Genomic DNA, 18,793 nt, shown 5'->3' on the forward strand with positions numbered 1-18,793 from the left:
TTAATTATTTTTAATAAAGGATTAAGCACTGCAAACCCTTCTGCCAGTAAAGGCTCCGTCTCCGGCAGTAGCCCACGTGGAGTGAAGACAAGGAGAACGTGTGGAGCTGGTGGTGGGCTTCAGGCCCCTGGTGCCCCGTGGCATCGTTGTGATCTCGCTTAGTTCTCACAGCAGCGAGGGGGCGCTGTGAGCACTTGTGCCTCTGTTTTTCAGAAGAGGAAGCTGGCAGTTCCTGAGGGTATGGAACTTCCCCAGGTCACGCAGCTCCCAGAGACTCACTAAACACCTGCGGGCTGGGGCGCAGTGTGTCAGCTGCTGGGAGGCTTTGCTGCTCCCGAGGATTTTGCATTTGAAACAAATGCTTCAATTTTATTGTTTAAGAGTTTAAAAGAATACAGAATATTTTATGTCAAATTAATTGTGTATTTCTCTTTTGTTTTTCTCCTTTTTCAAAGATTGTTGAAGGTGAGTGGTTTCCTCTCCTTCCTTGGGTTTGGGTAGAGGACTGACGAGGGTGCGGGGGCAGGGCCTTGGGCCTTGCCAGCTCTGTAGGTGCGGGAACACGCCCAGGATGATGCCCTGCTCACGCCTGCAGTCAGTCCCCTTCCCGCTGAGGAGACGTCCCCCTGGGCATCTGCACGCAGCAGGGGTGGGGGCTTCTCTTGGGAAGACGGGAGGGTGGTCTCCGTGCAGCTGGGACTGGCCTTTCCCAGGCAGAAAGGAGGGTGGGTGGTGAGGGTGGTAGGACTGGGAGGCCCTGCCCTGAACATGGGCTCACATCTCAGAAAGGAGGCGGCCAAGGAGGAATGCCAGGAGGCTGCGGCAGGAGCACGCCGATAGCTGTGTGCTAAGCAGTGATGACGAGGAGCTGCCCAGGGACAGGGACGTGTATGTGACCACCCACACCCCCAGGAACGCCCGGGAGGAGGCCGCTACCGGACTCAGGTACCAGCGTGCCCGCTGCTCTGCTGCCGCCATGCTGGGGACAGGCTCTCTGCCGGGAAGCTTCTGGATCCGTGGGACCCCATCATCCCTGGAGTGAGGATCCTCTTCCTTCCTCTCCATATTTCAGTGGAGAGGTTGGGGCAGGAAGCAGGGTATTAGACATAACTGGACCTTCAGCCCTGGGCTCAAGAAGGGCTCGTTGTAGCATCTGGGTGGCCGGTGGATCTGGAGCTGGGCTCAGCTGTTCCCACTGTGACCAGGGCGTGCCAGGCACCGGCTGGGCGGGTGTGAATAGCTCCAGGCTGGAGGCAAACCCCCACCACCTGGGGTGGAGAACAGACCCAGCGGCCCCCAGCCTTCTGCAACAGGAATGCTTGGAGGAAGGGGGTGCTAGGCGCAGCCCCTGCCCCGGACAGGGAGGCTGGAAGGGGGCTCTGAGGGAGCACAGGCCGGAGGTGCAGGGCGGGGACAGGGCGACTCCAGTTGCCCGCGCCTTCTCTCGCCCCCATCTCTTGCCGCCCCCACCCCGCATCGGGACAGCCGGCCATCTTGTAAGTGTGCTGGGTGCCTGTGCTAAGGCAGGGTCAGTGGAGGCTCTTGTGCGGGGACGTGGGCTGCTTACGTGAAGCCACTTAGGAGTAATGGATGTGTGCGCTTTGCTGAGGAACTGACATGAGCACTGTGATTCTAGGCCCTCTGGTACCGTCAGTTGTCCCATCTGCATGGACGGGTACTCGGAGGTAAGCAAACTTAGCTGTGTCTTCCCTGATTCTGGTTTTCAAACTGCTTCAGTGAAAGAATTAGATGAGAGAGCACTCCTCACTGGGTGGGCTTCGATGCCTCTGTTTCCCAGTCACGCTTGGGTTGGCACGTGGCTTGGCACAGCTCTGTGAATGGGGAGGGTGCCATCTTCCTGGGCCCTACAGTCTTGAACTCTGCGCTGCCCTGTGCAAGTGCATCAGTCCTGTGTGTCCCCCACCCGGCCCGATTGTGGGGGAAGCTGCTAGTGTTCACTGTGGCCCCAGGCCCCAGGGCACTGCCCCACTGGGTGCCTGGCGGTTCGTCAAACCCCCTCGGGCTGTCGCTGCCAGAGACTGGCTGCTGCCTCTGCTCTCGGCCTCAGAGACACCGCTCGCACTCGCCCTGAGCCTACAGAGCAGCATCTTTAGTTCTCCAGACCACCTCTCCCTGCTTTTCCTGCTGCAGCCCTTGGCCCCCCTCCTCTCATTCGGCATCTTAGAGACGGGCGGGAGTGGATTCCCTGGGGGCTTCCGCTGCTCTGGTGCAAGGCCAGACGTGAAGCCTGTTCTTTTTTATGTTTTCTAGATTGTGCAGAACGGACGTCTCATTGTTTCTACAGAATGTGGCCACGTCTTCTGTAGCCAGTGCCTCCGTGATTCCCTTAAGAATGCTAACACTTGCCCAACTTGCAGGAAAAAGATCAACCACAAACGGTACCACCCCATTTATATATGAAGTGTTGAGCTGCTCAGGAGAGACGGATGGACAGACAGAGCCTGGCTGGGTTCTCTACGGTCTCACGTGGGCTATCTGCCGCCACCTTCTTGAGCTCGGAAAGACTATTTCAGAATCAACGTCTGTAATGTAAACTGCTCTCTTGTTTCCAACCCCGTCTTTGATCCCTTTGTTACCTCTAGTTTGATGCTGTGGAGCTGGACCCAGGGCCCCCCAAGGCCAGGGTCTACATCTGCTTCTCTGGGTAGTCTGGTTCCAGGGTAGGAGAGAGGGAGTCAGGCACATTGGAGTTGAGAATCGTGGTTCCAGCCTCTTTCCGGAACCTGCACGTTTGCCAAGAAGTTTTCCCCATTTGGAAAGTTTGTCCCAGCTTCCTACTGGCAGTGTGTCGAGGGCTGGCCCCGGTCGGAGAGCAAACAGGTCCGCCCAGCTCTCCTGGGCACGCTACCTCCTCCCAGGCATCTGCCCACCACAGTGACCAAGCCAGACAAGGTCCATCTGGCCTGAGGATCCCAGGTGCAAGCATGGCCCCGGAAAGACCAACCACTGGACTTTTTTTTCTTCCCTTGAGTTTCAAAGGTCACCCGTGATTCCGCCTGCATTGATGTCGGGTTCCTGCAGATCACAAGGACCTCTGCAGGGCAATCCCCCGTTTTCTAAGAACGAAATGTGCAATAAAGCCTGTTCTTTGCCTACTTTTCAGCAGCCCAGGAGATGTAGCACTATTAGTGTCCTTCAGAGGCCTCATGTCGCCTACGGAGCAGTGCCTGTCTCGCCCCGTCTGGTTCACCACCTGTTCTCAGGAACTTTATCCATGCCCGAGTTCACCTGGCGCAGGCCGTGCAAGGTCAATGGGGCAGGCACGTCGTCGAGTATCCTCTCTCTTTTCTGATAAAAATCCATCCTGTGTTTACCACGTGCCCTCCGGTCCTCAGTTCCCACTGCCTAATGTCTACTCAAGCATAGACCCTGGGCGGTGGTGGCAGCAATTGTGGCCTTATTAGCCGCCCGTGTCCATGCTGTTGCCCAAGTCACAGCCGACCTGCGTTTAAAAGACCTCGGCTCTCCAGACTTGAGCTGGGCAACCCCACCCCTGCAACTGACATTCATTTCCGAAGCTGCTCTTCTGGCCACTGGGCTTTGATCCTTTGGGATTTGATTGCTCCTTAGGTTTTGGTTGGCAAAGTACGGTGGCCTCTCCTCCCCAGGGGCCCAGATAACACCCTCTGCTTGACTCCACGTGGGTAAAAGCCTCTGGTCTCAAGGAGGCAGAAGGTGGCCCGAGCTGACCTGAGCTGCCCCCTGCTGCACAGGGCTTGCCTCCACCTCTGTACCCCTCCTTCCTCCGAGGCCTTCAAGCCAAACCAACAGCCTTTTCGTGTGAAACATCTTCGAGGTGGAAAAGGGGCCGCCTCTGGCTTTGCTAGCAATAACTGACCTTCAGTTTCTCCTTCTGGAGGAGCAGGGACTCAGCACAGAATTCACTTTAAATGGGGCTGAAGGAGTATCCCTCCTCTGTGTGAAAAGAAAATTGTTTCATTCTTCATTCTGACTTTTTAACTGTTTGGCTCACTTCCAGTTCGTTTGATGAAAGTACTATTTCCTACTTGGAGTCGAGGAGGGCAGGACATCAGTTCTCATCTGCGTGTGTGCAGCATGTCTGCCCTTCGATTGGACATCATTGCCATTAAGTTCCTTCTGGGCTTCATGGAATGCTCTTTTTTTATGTTCTAACAATACCCAGACTTCAGGAGCCAAGACAACCGTGCAGCCAAAATTTCTTACGTTTTATGCTTAAGGACAAATGGTTGATCATAAAAGTTGTATTCCTTCATACTAACTTAAGTTGGAAAAAAACGTTTAGTTTCTACTATTCAGAAGTTGCAAAACAGGAAAAGGTTGATACGAAAAATCCTTTCCCTCCCTCCGTGTACATAGTTCAAATCTTTCTTTGTTACGTTTAAACTATATCCATGTATGTCAGTCTGTTTTGGACTCCTCTGCTAGTGTTACAGGTGGAAATAAACCATCAATTTGAACCAGGTATCTCGTTTGTGCATTCATTTGCTCTTTTGGATCAATATCACCCCCCACCCTTGCCCAAGGTGTGTGATTCCTGTCTGCCTCATGTTTGGTGTATTTTGCGACAGTATGTGTGCAAGAAAGTTGCTTGGTCATCTACTGACCCAGAAGCCAGCAGGTAAGAGGTCATTCTTGGAGCAGAGCCACAAGTCCAGGCCCTGCAATCCCTAAACGAGCAGAATCTTAACCTCAGGCCTGAAGAAGTAAGGTTGGCTGCGGGCTGTCTGCTCAGTCTGGCCAGAGCCAGCTCAGGAGAGGAGCTCTGAGCAGTGTGGACTCGGACTGACCTGGGGTCCTGGCAGTGCAGCGCACCTGCCCCAACCACTGTATACAGTTCGCCCTCCGTGTGGGAGTGGGGGCCCAGGAGTGCATGGCCTGCCTGTTAGAGCCCCAAGCAAGCTGTGCAGGGAAAGCTGAAAAGACAGCATGGGCTTGGCTTACTTCCCAGAGAGTAAGTGATGGCAAAGCTGGCCTTTGCCTGCCTGCTCTTCTCCATTCCTATCAAATGGTCCCCAGAGAGAGAACAGGCTAATGTGCTGGGTGCTTGGGGGCACAGAGGTGCTGAACTTCAGAGGCCTGCCTGCCTTCTGTTGGAGACCACCAGAGACAAAAGTACAGTTATTCAAATGCTTATTGCACATTTGCCATGCTCCTGGTACCACACTTGGCTTTGGTGGGTATTGAGAAACCCAGCTGCATCCCTGCCCTGCTAGGCTGTACATCATCGAGGGAGACAGTTCCCCAGGCCAGTGGAAAATAAAACTGGCAAAGGTGAGGTACAGGAGTCCAAGAGAACAGGAAGGGATGCTCAGCTGTGCTCCTCAAGGTCTGAGACTTGTCTAGGTAAAGAGAAGAGGAAAGGGTCCTTGAGTGCAGATCCCAGGCCTGGCGCCCTCCCAGCGTACAGGCCTCCCGAGACCTGAGGGTGTGATGGACCAGGCACCTCCTTGGTGGCCACCCTAGACCAGCAGTGTCCTGAAGCCAGGAGCCAGGTGAGGCCTCCATCCTCGGCAAGCCCAGGGAGGAGAGGAAAGTCCCATGAAAGGGCGGGGAGTGTGTGCCACAGGCGTGTACTGGCAGAGGGTGTCCCCCAAAGCTGGCTGCAGAAGGGGCTTGTTTCTAGGTTTCTTATTTTTGAAACTTAAGTGGCGTCTTAACTACCTTTTTTTGTTGTTGCCATGTGGAAATTTAATTGGTTTTGTAGATTAGTTGTGTAAGCATTCTTGCCAAAGTCTCATTCTCATTAAGAATCTGGATTCTGTTAAATTCTCTACGTTCACAACCGTATCATCTGCAATGAAATGTTCTTTCTAATTCTTGGAACTTTCTTTTTCTTTATGAACTTGTTAGATAACTAACAGGTAATGGAGGTTCCTTTTCCAACCACGAGATAGGAGTTGGTATTTTATTTCTGCTTTATTTTGTCACAATGGATGTATCACCTTATTGGTTCTTTTTCTACTTCTACTGAGACAGGATTTTCCCCCTTTAGATCAGTTAATGTAGTGTATCACCGTGATTCTTTTTCAGTGCACACCAGCATATTTCATGGGTAAATCTACTTTGTTCACGATGTTTTATCTTACACATTTCTTACTTTGTTTTGCCAATATTTGGTTTAGGGTTTCTATATATCTATGTTCATGAGTTATATTGACCTATCATTTTCTTACACTGTCTTTATCAGGTTTTGGTTTCAAAGTAAGTAAGTTCCCTACAGTGAGACTAAGGAGAATTGTCTCTATACCCTGGATTCGAATTATTTGTTCCTTGAATGTTTACTAGAACTCAGCAATAAAATTTCTGGGCTATTATTTTTATTAAGGAAGGATTTTAAAATACTGATTTGATTTTTTAATGTTTGGGAATTATTCACATTTAAGTCAGTTAAGTTACAGGTTTCTGGGAATTTGTGTATTTCATCTCTTTACAAGTCTTTGGTATAAAGTTCAGAATATTCTCTTGTAAGCTAATTTGTCTCTGCAGCATCTTTTTATCATTAATACTAATTTATGCTTTCCCTTTTAATCAGTTTTAGAGATTTGTCTGTTTCATATTCTATTTATGTTAATTTCAGTACCCAAAGTCTTTGTGGGTCTAATTCTGAGGCCTTTTATTCCGGCTGGCTCTCACTAATGATGACTTCATTCTTTGTGTGTTTTGTAAACTTTTTTCTCCCTTACTTTGAACCCAGGTAACTTGGTAACTATCTGAAAACTCTTTGAGACCTGAATTGAAGGTGGGTTCCTCCAGAAGGTATTTACCCTTGCTTTTATGAGGTGTTTAAGGCTTAGTTACCAACTCAAGGCCACTATATTTATTTATCTTTTATACTGTGAAATATACCACACAAAAAGCACACCTCACTGAATTACTTCAAAAGTACAGTTCAGTGAATTACCATAAAGCAAAGGCCTGTGAAACAACCAACTGCAACAAGAAACTATTACCAACACCTTAGAAGCCCCTTCTTGTCCTCCCTCCTGGTCAGTACAGTCTGCCTTTTCCTCCAAGGTAATCGCTATTCTGACTTTTACGAACATCACTCCTTTAACTATAATTATAGTTTAATTACCAAAACACACAATCCTAATCACGTACTTTATTTTTGCCTATTCTTTGCACTTTAAACAGATGGAATTGGGGACTTCCTGGTGGTCCAGTGGTTAAGACTCTGCACTTCCACTGCAGGGGGCACAGGTTCAATCCCTGGTCGGGGAACTAAGATCCTGCATACCGCATGGTGTGGCCAAATTAAAAAATAAATAAATTGATGGACTCACTCAGTGTGTATTTTGTGGAGGAGGGGGGGTAGCCTCTGTTGCTCAATATTTGTGAGATTCGCGTTGTGTAGTTCATTTTCCTTACTGTATAGTATTTCATTAGATGAATATGCTTCAGTTTATCCATTCTTTCATTAATTTATGTTTTTTGCTATTAGTAGCCAAATGTGAACATTCTGTATATCTCTTTTGGTGCAGTTTTGCTCACATACCTGTTGGACATATACTTAAGTGTGAAATTACTGGGTTATAGGGAATGAACATTTAGGAGAACCCACAAATATGTGGACATTAAACAACACACTTTTAAATGACCAGTGGTTCAAAGAAGAAATCACAAAGGAAATTAGAAAATACTTTGAGAAGAATGAAAATGAGAACACAGCATACCAAAACATGGGATGCAGTGAAACCAGTGCTCAGGGGGATAGCCATAGCTATAAATGTCTACATTAGAAGATCAAATCAATAACTGTATGCCTTAAGGAACTGAAAAAAAACCAAACTAAACCCAAAGCTAGCACACCGTTACAGTACAAATTCAGCAAAGTTGTGGGGTATAAATTCACAAATCAGTTGTATTTCTATACACTATCAACGATCTGAAAGGGAAATAAAGAAAATTCCATTTTCAATAGCATCAAAAAGAATAAAATACTTAGGAGTAAATTTAACCAAGTAGGTGCAAAATTTGTACACTGAGACGTATACATCCCTACAAAACATTGCTGAAGGAAGCAAACCTAAATAAATAGGCATCCCATGCTTGTGGGTTGGAAGACAGTATTAAGATCGCAATAGTACCCAAAGCAATATAGTATAGAATCAGTGCAGTCCCTACCAAAGCCCAATGGCAATTTTAATAGAAATTTGTATGGAATTTTAAAGGACCCAGGATAGCTAAAACAATCTTGAAAAAGAAGTTGGAAGACTCACTTCCCAATTTGAGAACATTATAAAGGTACAGGAATCAAAACAATGTGGTGCTGACTTAGGGACAGACATACAGACCAATGGAGTAAGATTGAGAGCCCAGAAATGAATCCTCACTTTTATGGCCAAATGATTTTCACAAGGGTTTCAAGACCATTCAATGGAGAAAGAAAGGTCTCTCCAACAAATGGTGCTTGGAAAATTGGATATTCACGTGCATAAGAATGAAGTTGGTGGGGCTTCCCTGGTGGCGCAGTGGTTGAGAATCTGCCTGCCAATGCAGGGGACACGGGTTCGAGCCCTGGTCCGGGAAGATCCCACATGCCGCGGAGCAACTGGGCCCGTGAGCCACAACTACTGAGCCTGCGCGTCTGGAGCCTGTGCTCCACAACAAGAGAGGCCGTGATAGTGAGAGGCCCACGCACCGCAATGAAGAGTGGCCCCCGCTTGCCGCAACTAGAGAAAGCCCTCGCACAGAAACGAAGACCCAACACAGCCAAAAATAAATAAATAAATAAATAAATTAAAAAAACAAAAAAGAATGGGGGCTTCCCTGGTAGCGCAGTGGTTAAGAATCTGCCTGCCAATGCAGGGGACACGGGTTCGAGCCCTGGTCTGGGAAGAACCCACATGCCGTGGAGCAACTAAGCCCGTGAGCCACAACTACTGAGCCTGCGCGTCTGGAGCCTGTGCTCTGCAACGGGAGAGGCCGTGACAGTGAGAGGCCTGCGCACCGCGATGAAGAGTGGCCCCCGCTCGCCGCAACTGGAGAAAGCCCTCGCACAGAAACGAAGACCTAACACAGCCAGAAATAAATAAATAAATAAATAAATTAAAAAAAAAAAAAAAAGAATGAAGTTGGGTCTTTAAACAGTATATAAAAATTAATAAAGAAATGGGTCACAGACCTAGATTTAAGAGCTAAAACTATAAAATTCTTAGAAAAAAACATGAAGGCAAATATTTATGACTTTGGATTTGGCAAAGTTTTCTTATATATGACACCAAAAACAGGCAACAAAAGGAAAAATTAATTTGACTTCATTAAAATTAAAAACTTTTGTGCATCAAAGGATACTATCAGGAGAGTGAAAAGACAACCCACAGAATGGGAGGAAATATTTGCAAGTCATCTGTTTGATAAGGGCCTAATAACCAGAATATATAAAGTGCTCCTACAACTCAACAAGAACAAAAAATCAGCCCAATTTAAAAATTGGCAAAGGACTGAAATAGATATTTCTCCAGAGAAGACATACAGATAACCAGTAAGCACATGAAAGGAACTCAGCATCATTAGTCATGAGTGAAATGTGTATCAAAACCACAGATACCACTTTACACGCACTGGCTATTATCAGAAACACAGAAAATAAGTGTTGGTGAGGATGTGCAGAAATTAGAACGCTTGTGCATTACTGGTAGAAATATAAAATGATGAAGCTGATCTAGAAAACAGTTTGGTGGCTCCTCAAAAAGTTAAACACAGAATTACCATGTGTTCCAACAATTTCTCTCCCAGATAGATACCCAAAAGAATTGACTCAGATACTTGGGACTCAGGTATTTGTATACCAATGTTCATAGCAACATTATTCACAACAGCCAAAAGGTAGAAACAACCCAAATGTCCATCAACAGATGAATGGATAAAGTGTGGTATATCCATACAATGGAATATTACTCAGCCTGAAGAATGAAATTCTGATACATACTTATAACATGGATGAACCATGATAACATTATGCTAAGTGAAATAAGCTAGACACAAAAGTACAAATACTGTATGATTCTACTTACATGATGTATCTAGAATAGGCAAATTCATAGAGACAGTAGAGTAGAGGTTACCAGGGCCTGGGGTTGTTATTTCATGGGTACAGAGTTTCTGTTTGGGATGGTGGAACATTCTGGAAGTGGATAATGGTGGTGGTTGTACAGCATTGTGAATGTAGGTATGCCACTGAACTGTACACTTGTAAAGGATTACAATGGTAAATTTTGTATTATTTTACCGTAATTTTTTAAATGAAAAAAATACTAGCATACTATTATCATTCATATATCTATATATAAAGTCATATATATATACATATATGTATATATGTGTATATATATATATATATATATATACACCATTTGTATGTCTTTGGTCTTTATTCCTCCATTTCAATCTGGAATAATTTTCCTACTGCCCATAGAATTTCCTTTAGTGTTTCTTTTAGTGAATTCCTGCTGGCAATAAATTCCATTTTTGTTAATCTGAAAATGCCATTATTTTACCTTCATTCTTGCATGATATTTTTGTTTCTGAGTAAAAAATTACAGGTTGCTGTCTAATATGGTTGCCACAAGCCACACGTGGCTGCTGAGTACTTGAAACACGATGAATCCAAGTGTAGAGAGGCTGCAAGTATAAAACACACACAGGGTTCTGAAGACGTAGTATAAAAAAAAGAGTATTAAGATATGTTGTTAGTAATTTTATATTGGTTACATGTTTTGGTCATGATATTTTGAATATATTGTGTTAAATACATTACAATTTTTAAAAATTATAAGTTGACAGTTTTTTTTCGCCAATTACTCTGTCATCCTATTGTTTCCTAGCTTCATTTCTGTTGCAGTCATCTGTCACATACCTTTGAAGATATGTGAATATTTTCTTTGGCTGAGTTTTTTCTTTGTTTTCAGCAGTTTAGTAATGATGTGCTCAGGTGTGGTTTTGCTTGTTCTTATTCTGCTTGGGGTTCACAGAGATTTTTGCAACTGGGTGAATATCTCACCAATTTTGGAGAATCTGCTTCTGTGGCATTCTCTCTTCTTGTCTTTTGGGACACCAGTTACACATATGTTAAACTTTCAACTGTGTCTCATGTATTTTTTATTCTCTTTTCTGTTTTATCAGTTGTTTTTTTTCTCTCTCTGCTAACTGTTTTATATTGAATTCTAACTCATTAATCATCGCTTGTACTGTGTCTAGTTTGCTATTAATCTATTGAAGTCAATTTCAGTTACTTTTTCAGTTCTAGTTAATTTCCTTATAGATTACAATTCTCAATTTTTTCATCTTTTTTTATACCTTTTCCTCTATTTTCTTGAACATATTAATTATAGTTATTGTATAGTCTTTGCCTACCAACTCCAATATGTGACTCACCTATGAGTTTTTGTAGTCTTTTGTCTTTTTATTTTCAGTAAAATGGCCATGTGCCTTGATATGCCTAGAAATTTTTAATTGAAAGCTGAACATGTGCATAAGAAAAAAAAATCGGAGACTTCCCTGGTGGTCCAGTGGTTAAGAATCCGCCTGCCAATGCAGGCGGGACATGGGTTCCAGCCCTTGTCCAGGAAGATCCCACATGCCGCAGAGCAACTAAGCCTGTGCACCACAACTACTGAGCCTGCACTCTAGAGCCCATGAGCCACAACTACTAAGCCCGCACACCTAGAGCCCGTGGTCTGCAACAAGAGAAACCACCGCAATGAGAAGCTGTGCACCACAAAGAGTAGCCCCCGCTCGCCACAACTAGAGAAAGCCCACACACAGCAAAGAAGACCCAGTGCAGCTAAAAAAAAAAAATTCATAGAGGCTGCAGATGCTATTTTCCTCTGCTAGGCAAATGGAGCAGGTGCTCCTCACCTTCATCTGGCTGTGCACTAAGCTACGTCAGGGCGGTATTGCAGTTTGGTAAGGTTCTGTTCACCACTGGCTCACTTCCACCTTTAGGATACCATTAGGGCTTCCCACTGAGCACTGGAGCACCTGTCCCTGGTTAGTCCTCATCTCAGCTAAAAGGTGGAGGAGAGATACTTAACAGCCTTAGGCCGTATGTGAGAAATAGACCTACTGGTATTTTAGGGTTTTTTACTATGTTGCAGTCTGAAAAATATAGTTTGTCCAAAATTGTTTTTTGTCTCCATACATGATTGACAGTTTGGCTGGCTATACAATTCTATTGTATATCTGATTTTCTTTCAGAATTTTGAAGGCCCTGCTCCACTATTTAGCTTCGAACGTTACTGTTAAGACATTTAGTGACGTTCTTTTTTCCTGCCTTTTTTTTTTTAATGTGACTTCTGTTTTTCTTCCTGAGCATTTTAGGCTGTTTTTTTTTTCATCTCTGGTTTTCTACAGTTAACCATCTTCCTTGGTGGGCTCTTTCAATCTGGACATTTAAGTCCTTCTGGTAAATTGTATTATTTCTTTTTAAAAATTTTTGTTTATTTTTCACTGCGTTGGGTCTTCGCTGCTGCGTGCAGGCTTTCTCTAGTTGTGGCGAGCAGGGGCTACTCTTCATTGTGGTGCGCAGGCTTCTCATTGCGGTGGCTTCTCATTGTGAGGCATGGGCTCTAGGCACATGGGCTTCAGTAGTTGCGGCACGCGGGCTCAGTAGTTGTGGCTCACGGGCTCTAGAGCGCAGGCTCAGTAGTTGTGGCGCACAGGCACAGTTGCTCCGCGGCATGTGGGATCTTCCCGGACCAGGGCTCGAACCCGTGTCCCCTGCATTGACAGGTGGATTCTTAACCACTGAGCCACCAAGGAAGTCCCTGTATTATTTCTTTCAAAAGTTATTTCCCTTCATTTTTTCCCCTAGAATTCTTATTGGAAAGTTGCTGGACCGCCTGGATTGAGATTTTAAGTCTCATTTCTCTCTGATTTTCTGTGTCTTTTTGTTCTGCTTTCTGAATAATTTCTTTTATCTTGCAGCCCTTCTATTGAATTTCTTTTACAATTTTGGCTGTATTTTTAATTTTCAAGACTCCTTTCTTAAACATCTCTGAGGCTATTAGCAGTTTTTGAAAAAGTTTTTGATTCCTTCCATTAACAGTTTCTTTGCCTGCCCCCCTGCACACACATTTTTTCTATCCACACTTGAGCCATTTCTTAAATGACTGGTGATCTTTCACTGTCCCTTCATGTTTACAAGTGACATGTTTAAAAGCTGATTAGAAGCTCCAGGTGGGCAGAGCTTTTGACCTGTGGGCTTCAATTCTGGGTGAGCATCAAGAACTGCCTGATTCTTTGGGATCCCCAAACATTAATATGCCCATTGCTGCTCTTGCATTGTATAGTTTCTACAGAGAATTCCCTGTGCTCTGCTTGGGGGTGGAAGCCTGCTGCCGTAGTTCTGCCTGGGGCAAGGAAATGGCTTGAGCAAAGGTGCTCAACTGTTCTTTCCACAGACTTAATAAAGCCAGAAATTAGAAAAGGCTTTCTAGGTAATGATTCATTATTATGTAATGCTCCCTGGTTATGAATTGTGAGATAATGAACTTATCTAATTTTTCTTATAAAATTGTTTTGTGTTACTAGTACGTATTTATATCTTGGTTAATATTTACTGCACATGAAAGTAATAAAACTTGACTTTTACAAAAATAGCCAACATATGCCGCCTTTTCCTGTAAGTGGTTCTAAGAGCCTTCCAGATCATGAGGGTGCTTTGAGTGGCCATCTCCATGCCTAAATCCTCTCCAAGGTCACTGCCCACAAGTCCCTGTGACCACTTGTGCTCCTGCCAGACTGAGCTGCTTTTACTTTTAAGAGTATACATAGACCTTTCTGGCCCTATGTCCTGCATTCTCCCTTGTGATGGTTAGTTTAGGTCAACATGACTGGGCCTTAGGGTGCCCAGACATTTGGTTAAACATAATTCTGGATGTGTCTTTAGAGTGTTTCTCGATGAGATTAACATTGGCATTGGTAGACTGAGTAAAGCAGATTGCCCTTCTCAGTGTGGGTGGGGGACTTCCCTGGTGGTGCAGTGGTTAAGAATCTGCCTGCCAATGCAGGGGACATGGGTTCAAGCCCTAGTCTGGGAAGATCCCACATGCTGAGGAGCAACAAAGCCCGTGTGCTGCAACTATTGAGCCCACGTGCCGCAACTACTGAAGGCCGCGCCTGGAGCCTGTGCTCCACAACAAGAGAAGCCACCGCAAGGAAGAGTAGCCTCCACTCGCTGCAACTAGAGAAAGCCCGCGCGCAGCAACGAAGACCCAACGCAGCCAAAAATAATTTAAAAAAACAAAAACAAAAACAAACCTGTGGGTGGGACTCATACCATCAGTTGAAGGCCTGGATAGAACAAAAAGACAACTCCTGTTGCCTGAGTGCCTCTGAGCTGGATCATTTTTTTCCCTACCTTTTGGACTCAAACTGAAACATCAGCTCTTCCTGGGTCTCAAACCTGCTGGGTTTTGGACTAGAACAACTCCATTGGCCCTCCTGGCTCTCAGGCTTTTGGACTTGGACTACACCATTGGCTCTCCTGGGCTTCCAGCTTGCTGACTGAAGGTCTTGGGACTTGTCAGCCTCCATCACTGTGTGAGCCAATTCCTTATTTTTTGTATATATATATATACACACATTTATATATATATATGTGTATATATATGTGTATGTATATATATATATATATATCTCCTATTGGTTCTCAAGGGGGTGAAAATTGATTCTTAAGAGGATAAACAAATCGTAGATATTACAATGGTTTGTGGCCCTCCCAAAGCTCAACTCTACCAGACAAAATCTTATTCCTTAGTATCTTCTCCTTAGTATCTTAATTTTTCCTTAGCAGGGAGATAATGAAAAACAAAGGTTGAGAACCACTGCTTTATGCCTTTGCTTCGTAACTTCTGTCCGCCAGGAGCACCCCTCTCCACCTGCTGCGCCAGCCTCCAATCTCGCTCCCCTGACATCCATTCTCAACATAACAGCCAGAGTTTTCTCAGAAACATACATCCTACCATGACAGTCCCTGCTCAAAACCCTGCATGGCTCTCAGCTGTATTTAGAATAAAACCCAACCTTGCTTTTGTTGGTTCCTGGGACATGCTGAGCTTCCCCATGCTTGAGTCTCGCACTGCTGAAAGTCCTTTGCTCTGACGGTGATTGGCTCTGGCTCAGCTCACCTCCTCAGAGAGGCTGCTCCTGTCCCCAGGCGCCAGAAGGACTCTTGACTCTATCACCCTGTGCTCTGCTGGAACCCAAAAGTCCCACCTGAGCCACATCTGAATTGGAATCTGGGTCCTGCCTCTGACTATCTGGGTGACTTTGGGCAAATCCCTCACCATCTTTGAACTTTAGTTTCTCATCCATAATATAGGGCTAATGGTGCCTATCTCGAGAATGGTTGTGTGGATTAGATGAGATGATATAGCAGGAGGCAGAGTGGCTGGTGCATAATTGCTTGACAAACGGTCATTATTATGTCATTCATTCATCCAGCAAATACTGGATTGATGTGTGCCCAGCCCTTGCCTGGCAGGAGCTGGGGTTCAGAGGTGCAGGACGCAGACACTCCCATGCTCCCCCCGGCCCAAGACTTGACTTCTCTGGGGATACTGGTGAGCACCGAGAACCCCAATCCAGCGCAATGTGCTCTGACAAGCTAAGGCACAGGGGCTGTGCGACAGGGAGTGTCTGACCCAGCCTGTATGGGGAAGGGGGCAGCCCAAAACATTGCCCACCCAGTGGGGTGCTAAGGCAGGCACCCCACCCACCCTCTCAAACTCTACCTTCAGCAGCAGGGTCATTCAAGACCCCCCAGGAGGGGTGAGAGGTCTTATTCTGCCTACGTAACATGGAATCTCTGAAAGGCTTTAAACAGAGGGCTAATTTGATTACATGGCTCATTCCGGTTGTGGTGCGAAGAACGGGTCAGGGGATTAGAAGGCCGCGGCTGCAGCTGGGGCAAGGGTAACGGCCAGGCAGTGAGACCTGGCAGGCCCAGAGCTAACGGTGGGGAGCCCAGGCAACAGTGCAAATGGAGGCCCTCGTACTATACATCCTAGCACCAAGCTCCTCTGCATCTCGGTCCCGTAACCAGCCATGGAACCAAAGAGGGGAACAGATGTCTTTTGTGTCTCGGTGTTTGTGATGCGTGGGACCCAGGCGAGGGACTCCTGTGGTCCGGGTCTAAGGGCAAAACTGTACCTGGGGCTTGCTGATTATGGGCAAGGGGCCCAGGAAGGAGGAGGGTCCAGACGGAGCGGCCCCACCGGAAGGCCCGGGAGGGTCTGACGGGGTTCGTGGCCTGTGCGGTGGGGTGATCGCGAGGTCGTGAGACAGGGCTGGACCTCCCTGGGACCGTGCAGGGTCGGAAGGCACCGGGAGGCCGGGCGACGGCTGCACGGGACCTCAGGGAGAGGGCGAGCTCGGAAGGGCGCCTCCGGGCCAGGGGTTCTAAGCTAACGGCAAGGTCTGCCGGTTCGCGGCAACCCTAGCGCCCAGGGCGATCCCCGACCCGACGGCGGCCCGGACCTGCGCTTTCCAGGCGCCCTCCGGAACCGCCTAGCCCACGAGGAGGGTCATTCTCGTCCCAGTGAGTCACCTGGACACGGGCGAGGGGCCCGGCCCAAGGTCACAGAGCCAGCCAGTGGAGGAGGCGGATTCGAACCCGGAGCCGGGCCAAGGTCACCGGGCCTTTCCTGGCGGGCCAGAGCCGAAGCTGTCCGCCCGGCGCATCCCAGGGACCGGACCGGCCTGCGGACCCGGTGGCGGGGGCGCGGGGCACTGGGGCGTCTGGGAGCCTGTCAAAGAGGCGGAACTCCTCGCCTCCAGCCTTGTAGTTCATCCACCGCGGGCGACGCGGCCCTGAGCTGGCCGGACCACTACGCCCAACTACAGGTCCCAGAAGGCCGCGCGGCGCGGGTGGGTCCGAGCGGTGAGAGCGCGGGGTGACGTCACCGCCGCAACCAGCTCCCCTGCCGCAGCCCCTCGCGGCGTCCGGGCGCTCGGTCGCGCGCGGCCTGACGGGAATCGTGGTCCCCGCGCCGGACGCCCCCAGCGGCAGAGTGGGCGCGCGGACTCCAGCTCCCGGCGTGCCCTGCGTGCCGACGCAAGTTAACGGCGGGCGGGGAGGGCGCGGCAGGGGGGAGCGGCGCTCGGGAAGGCGGAGTAAGGCGGGGGGAGGAGGGCGCCCACACCCCTCCCCCTCCCCGCCGCTCCTTCCCCCTCCCCCGACGTAAACTGGGATCCCTTTCCCCTTGTGTCCGCCATATTGGACTCTAACTCTGGTCAGCGGCGGCGCCGGGCCCGGTGGACTCGCCGTTGCTCCCGCCCAGCGGCCGCCCCGCAATTCCCGCCCGCCCGGCCCTCCCCGCCCGGAGGCGACCCCGCGCAGCGCCCCCCGCCCGCGGCCGGCCGGAGCGCCCCGCCGCTGCCTCAGCCTCCCCGCCTTCCCCGCCCTCCGCCGCCGCCCGCGGCCCCGCGCCCGCTCCGCGCCCTCCCTGCCCGCCCACCCGCCCGCCATGAGCCCGGCCGACGCCAAGCGCGGGGCCAAGCGCCGGAAGAACAAGCGGGGCGGCGGCGGCGGCTCGGGCGGTGGCAACGGCGGCGCGGGCGGCGGCAAGGCCGGCCCGGCGGCGGCGCTGCGCGGCTCCCAGGCCACGGGCCTGGCAGCCCCGGGCGGCGCGGCGGCGGCCAACGGGCCCCTCGGCGCGGGCGCGGGCGGCGCCGCCCCCGGAGGCTACTTCGAGGTAAGCGGCGGTGGGGCGGGGGCGGGCGCGGGGCGGGGGCCACGGGCGGCGGGCGCCCTGACAGCCTCCCGCGGGGCCGGCGGGGACCGCGGGCCGGGGTGGGAGGCGCCGCCGACCCGCGCCCCGAGCCTCGGGCCGGGCTGCAGCGCGCCAGGTGCCGCATCTCCCGGGAGCGCGGCGCCGCCTGCCCACCTGCACGGCGCTGTCACGGATCCGGGCTGGTGTCGTGTCGCCCCGCGCCGAGGTCGTCCTTGAGGTTACTCGGGTGCAATTCCAGAATAATTGTGAGTCAGGTGACGAGCGGGGCTTCCCTCGCGGTGCCCACCTTCTCCACGCCTGGCGAGTGATCATCGGAAAGTGCCTCCTAGAAGTTTTCTTGTTCTTCTCCAAAACGGTCATTTGAAAGATAACCTGACAGTCTTCGGAGGTGGCGGCCCTGGCTCTTCACCCCTGCTTTTAAAAAGTTTTTAGAGGTAATTGGTGGTCTGGTTACTCAGGTATATATTTAGGGTTTGAACTTAAGGAATTTGAGTAGTAATTTTTTCTGTTTTGCTTTTGAAGGCAGCTAGCACACACTGCCTCTGACAGTTGTGGATTGCTGCCACTTTTATTCCGCTCTTGGTCACAACACTTTACAAGACACAGTACTGGTACGTGGGTATGCAGTTGGCAGTCATTTCCACTCATTCAATTGTCTCCTGAAAGATAATGGGTTTTTTCAAAAGTTATGTTGTTAGGACTGTTAAATTAAGTTGTTTTAAAGACATTTGCAACAGTAACAACAAAAGCCTCATCAGGAGTATTTATTTGTGTGCCAAATTCCAAGACAGAAATTGTTTCATGCGGGATTGTAAATGTTGTGTTGGAAACGATGTGTAGTGAGAGCAGATAAGAAATCATTGCATATGGCATGGCTCTCTAACGCTTATACTATTACACGAATACACAGTGTTCTCTGCAGTTGGAGCTTCCGTTAGATTATGTTGTCAGATTTGTTTTGGGTGCTGGGTTGTAGCCCTGGAGGTTGCCGTTTTCCAGTACACTGGAGAGCGAAACAGGTGTAGTTCTTGGGATCCAGGGTGAGGCTTATG

The 18,793-nt window shown here is 48.7% G+C and overlaps 3 protein-coding genes across 4 annotated transcripts in view; all 3 read left to right on the forward strand.

Annotated features, from left to right (window-relative positions):
• RNF4 (ring finger protein 4) overlaps positions 1-4,433 on the forward strand; it is a 35,880-nt gene extending 31,447 nt beyond the window's left edge. Inside the window, exons 5-8 of the mRNA XM_061191056.1 lie at positions 456-465; positions 786-945; positions 1,637-1,685; positions 2,272-4,433. Of these exons, the coding sequence (XP_061047039.1) occupies positions 456-465; positions 786-945; positions 1,637-1,685; positions 2,272-2,421 (369 nt within the window). The 3' untranslated portion in view covers positions 2,422-4,433. The remainder of the gene's footprint in view (positions 1-455; positions 466-785; positions 946-1,636; positions 1,686-2,271) is intronic.
• Positions 4,434-17,474: 13,041 nt separating this feature from the next.
• On the forward strand, positions 17,475-17,957 carry LOC133092501 (spidroin-2-like). The gene has a single exon (XM_061191802.1). The coding sequence runs from the start codon at positions 17,475-17,477 to the stop codon at positions 17,955-17,957; it is 483 nt and encodes a 160-aa protein (XP_061047785.1).
• Positions 17,653-18,793, forward strand: part of LOC133092538 (protein FAM193A-like) — a 171,055-nt gene continuing 169,914 nt past the window's right edge. For both annotated transcript variants that reach the window (XM_061191884.1, XM_061191885.1), the window contains exon 1: positions 17,653-17,702. The gene's annotated coding sequence lies outside the window, so the exon portion shown is untranslated. The remainder of the gene's footprint in view (positions 17,703-18,793) is intronic.

Source organism: Eubalaena glacialis, chromosome 5 (assembly GCF_028564815.1).
Source record: "Eubalaena glacialis isolate mEubGla1 chromosome 5, mEubGla1.1.hap2.+ XY, whole genome shotgun sequence".
In the NCBI taxonomy this organism is placed as follows: Eukaryota; Metazoa; Chordata; class Mammalia; order Artiodactyla; family Balaenidae; genus Eubalaena; species Eubalaena glacialis.

What these genes read in the sequence shown, in the direction of transcription:
- LOC133092501 (XM_061191802.1), top strand. Translation starts at nt 17,475, where the DNA reads ATGAGCCCGGCCGACGCCAAGCGCGGGGCCAAGCGCCGGAAGAACAAG.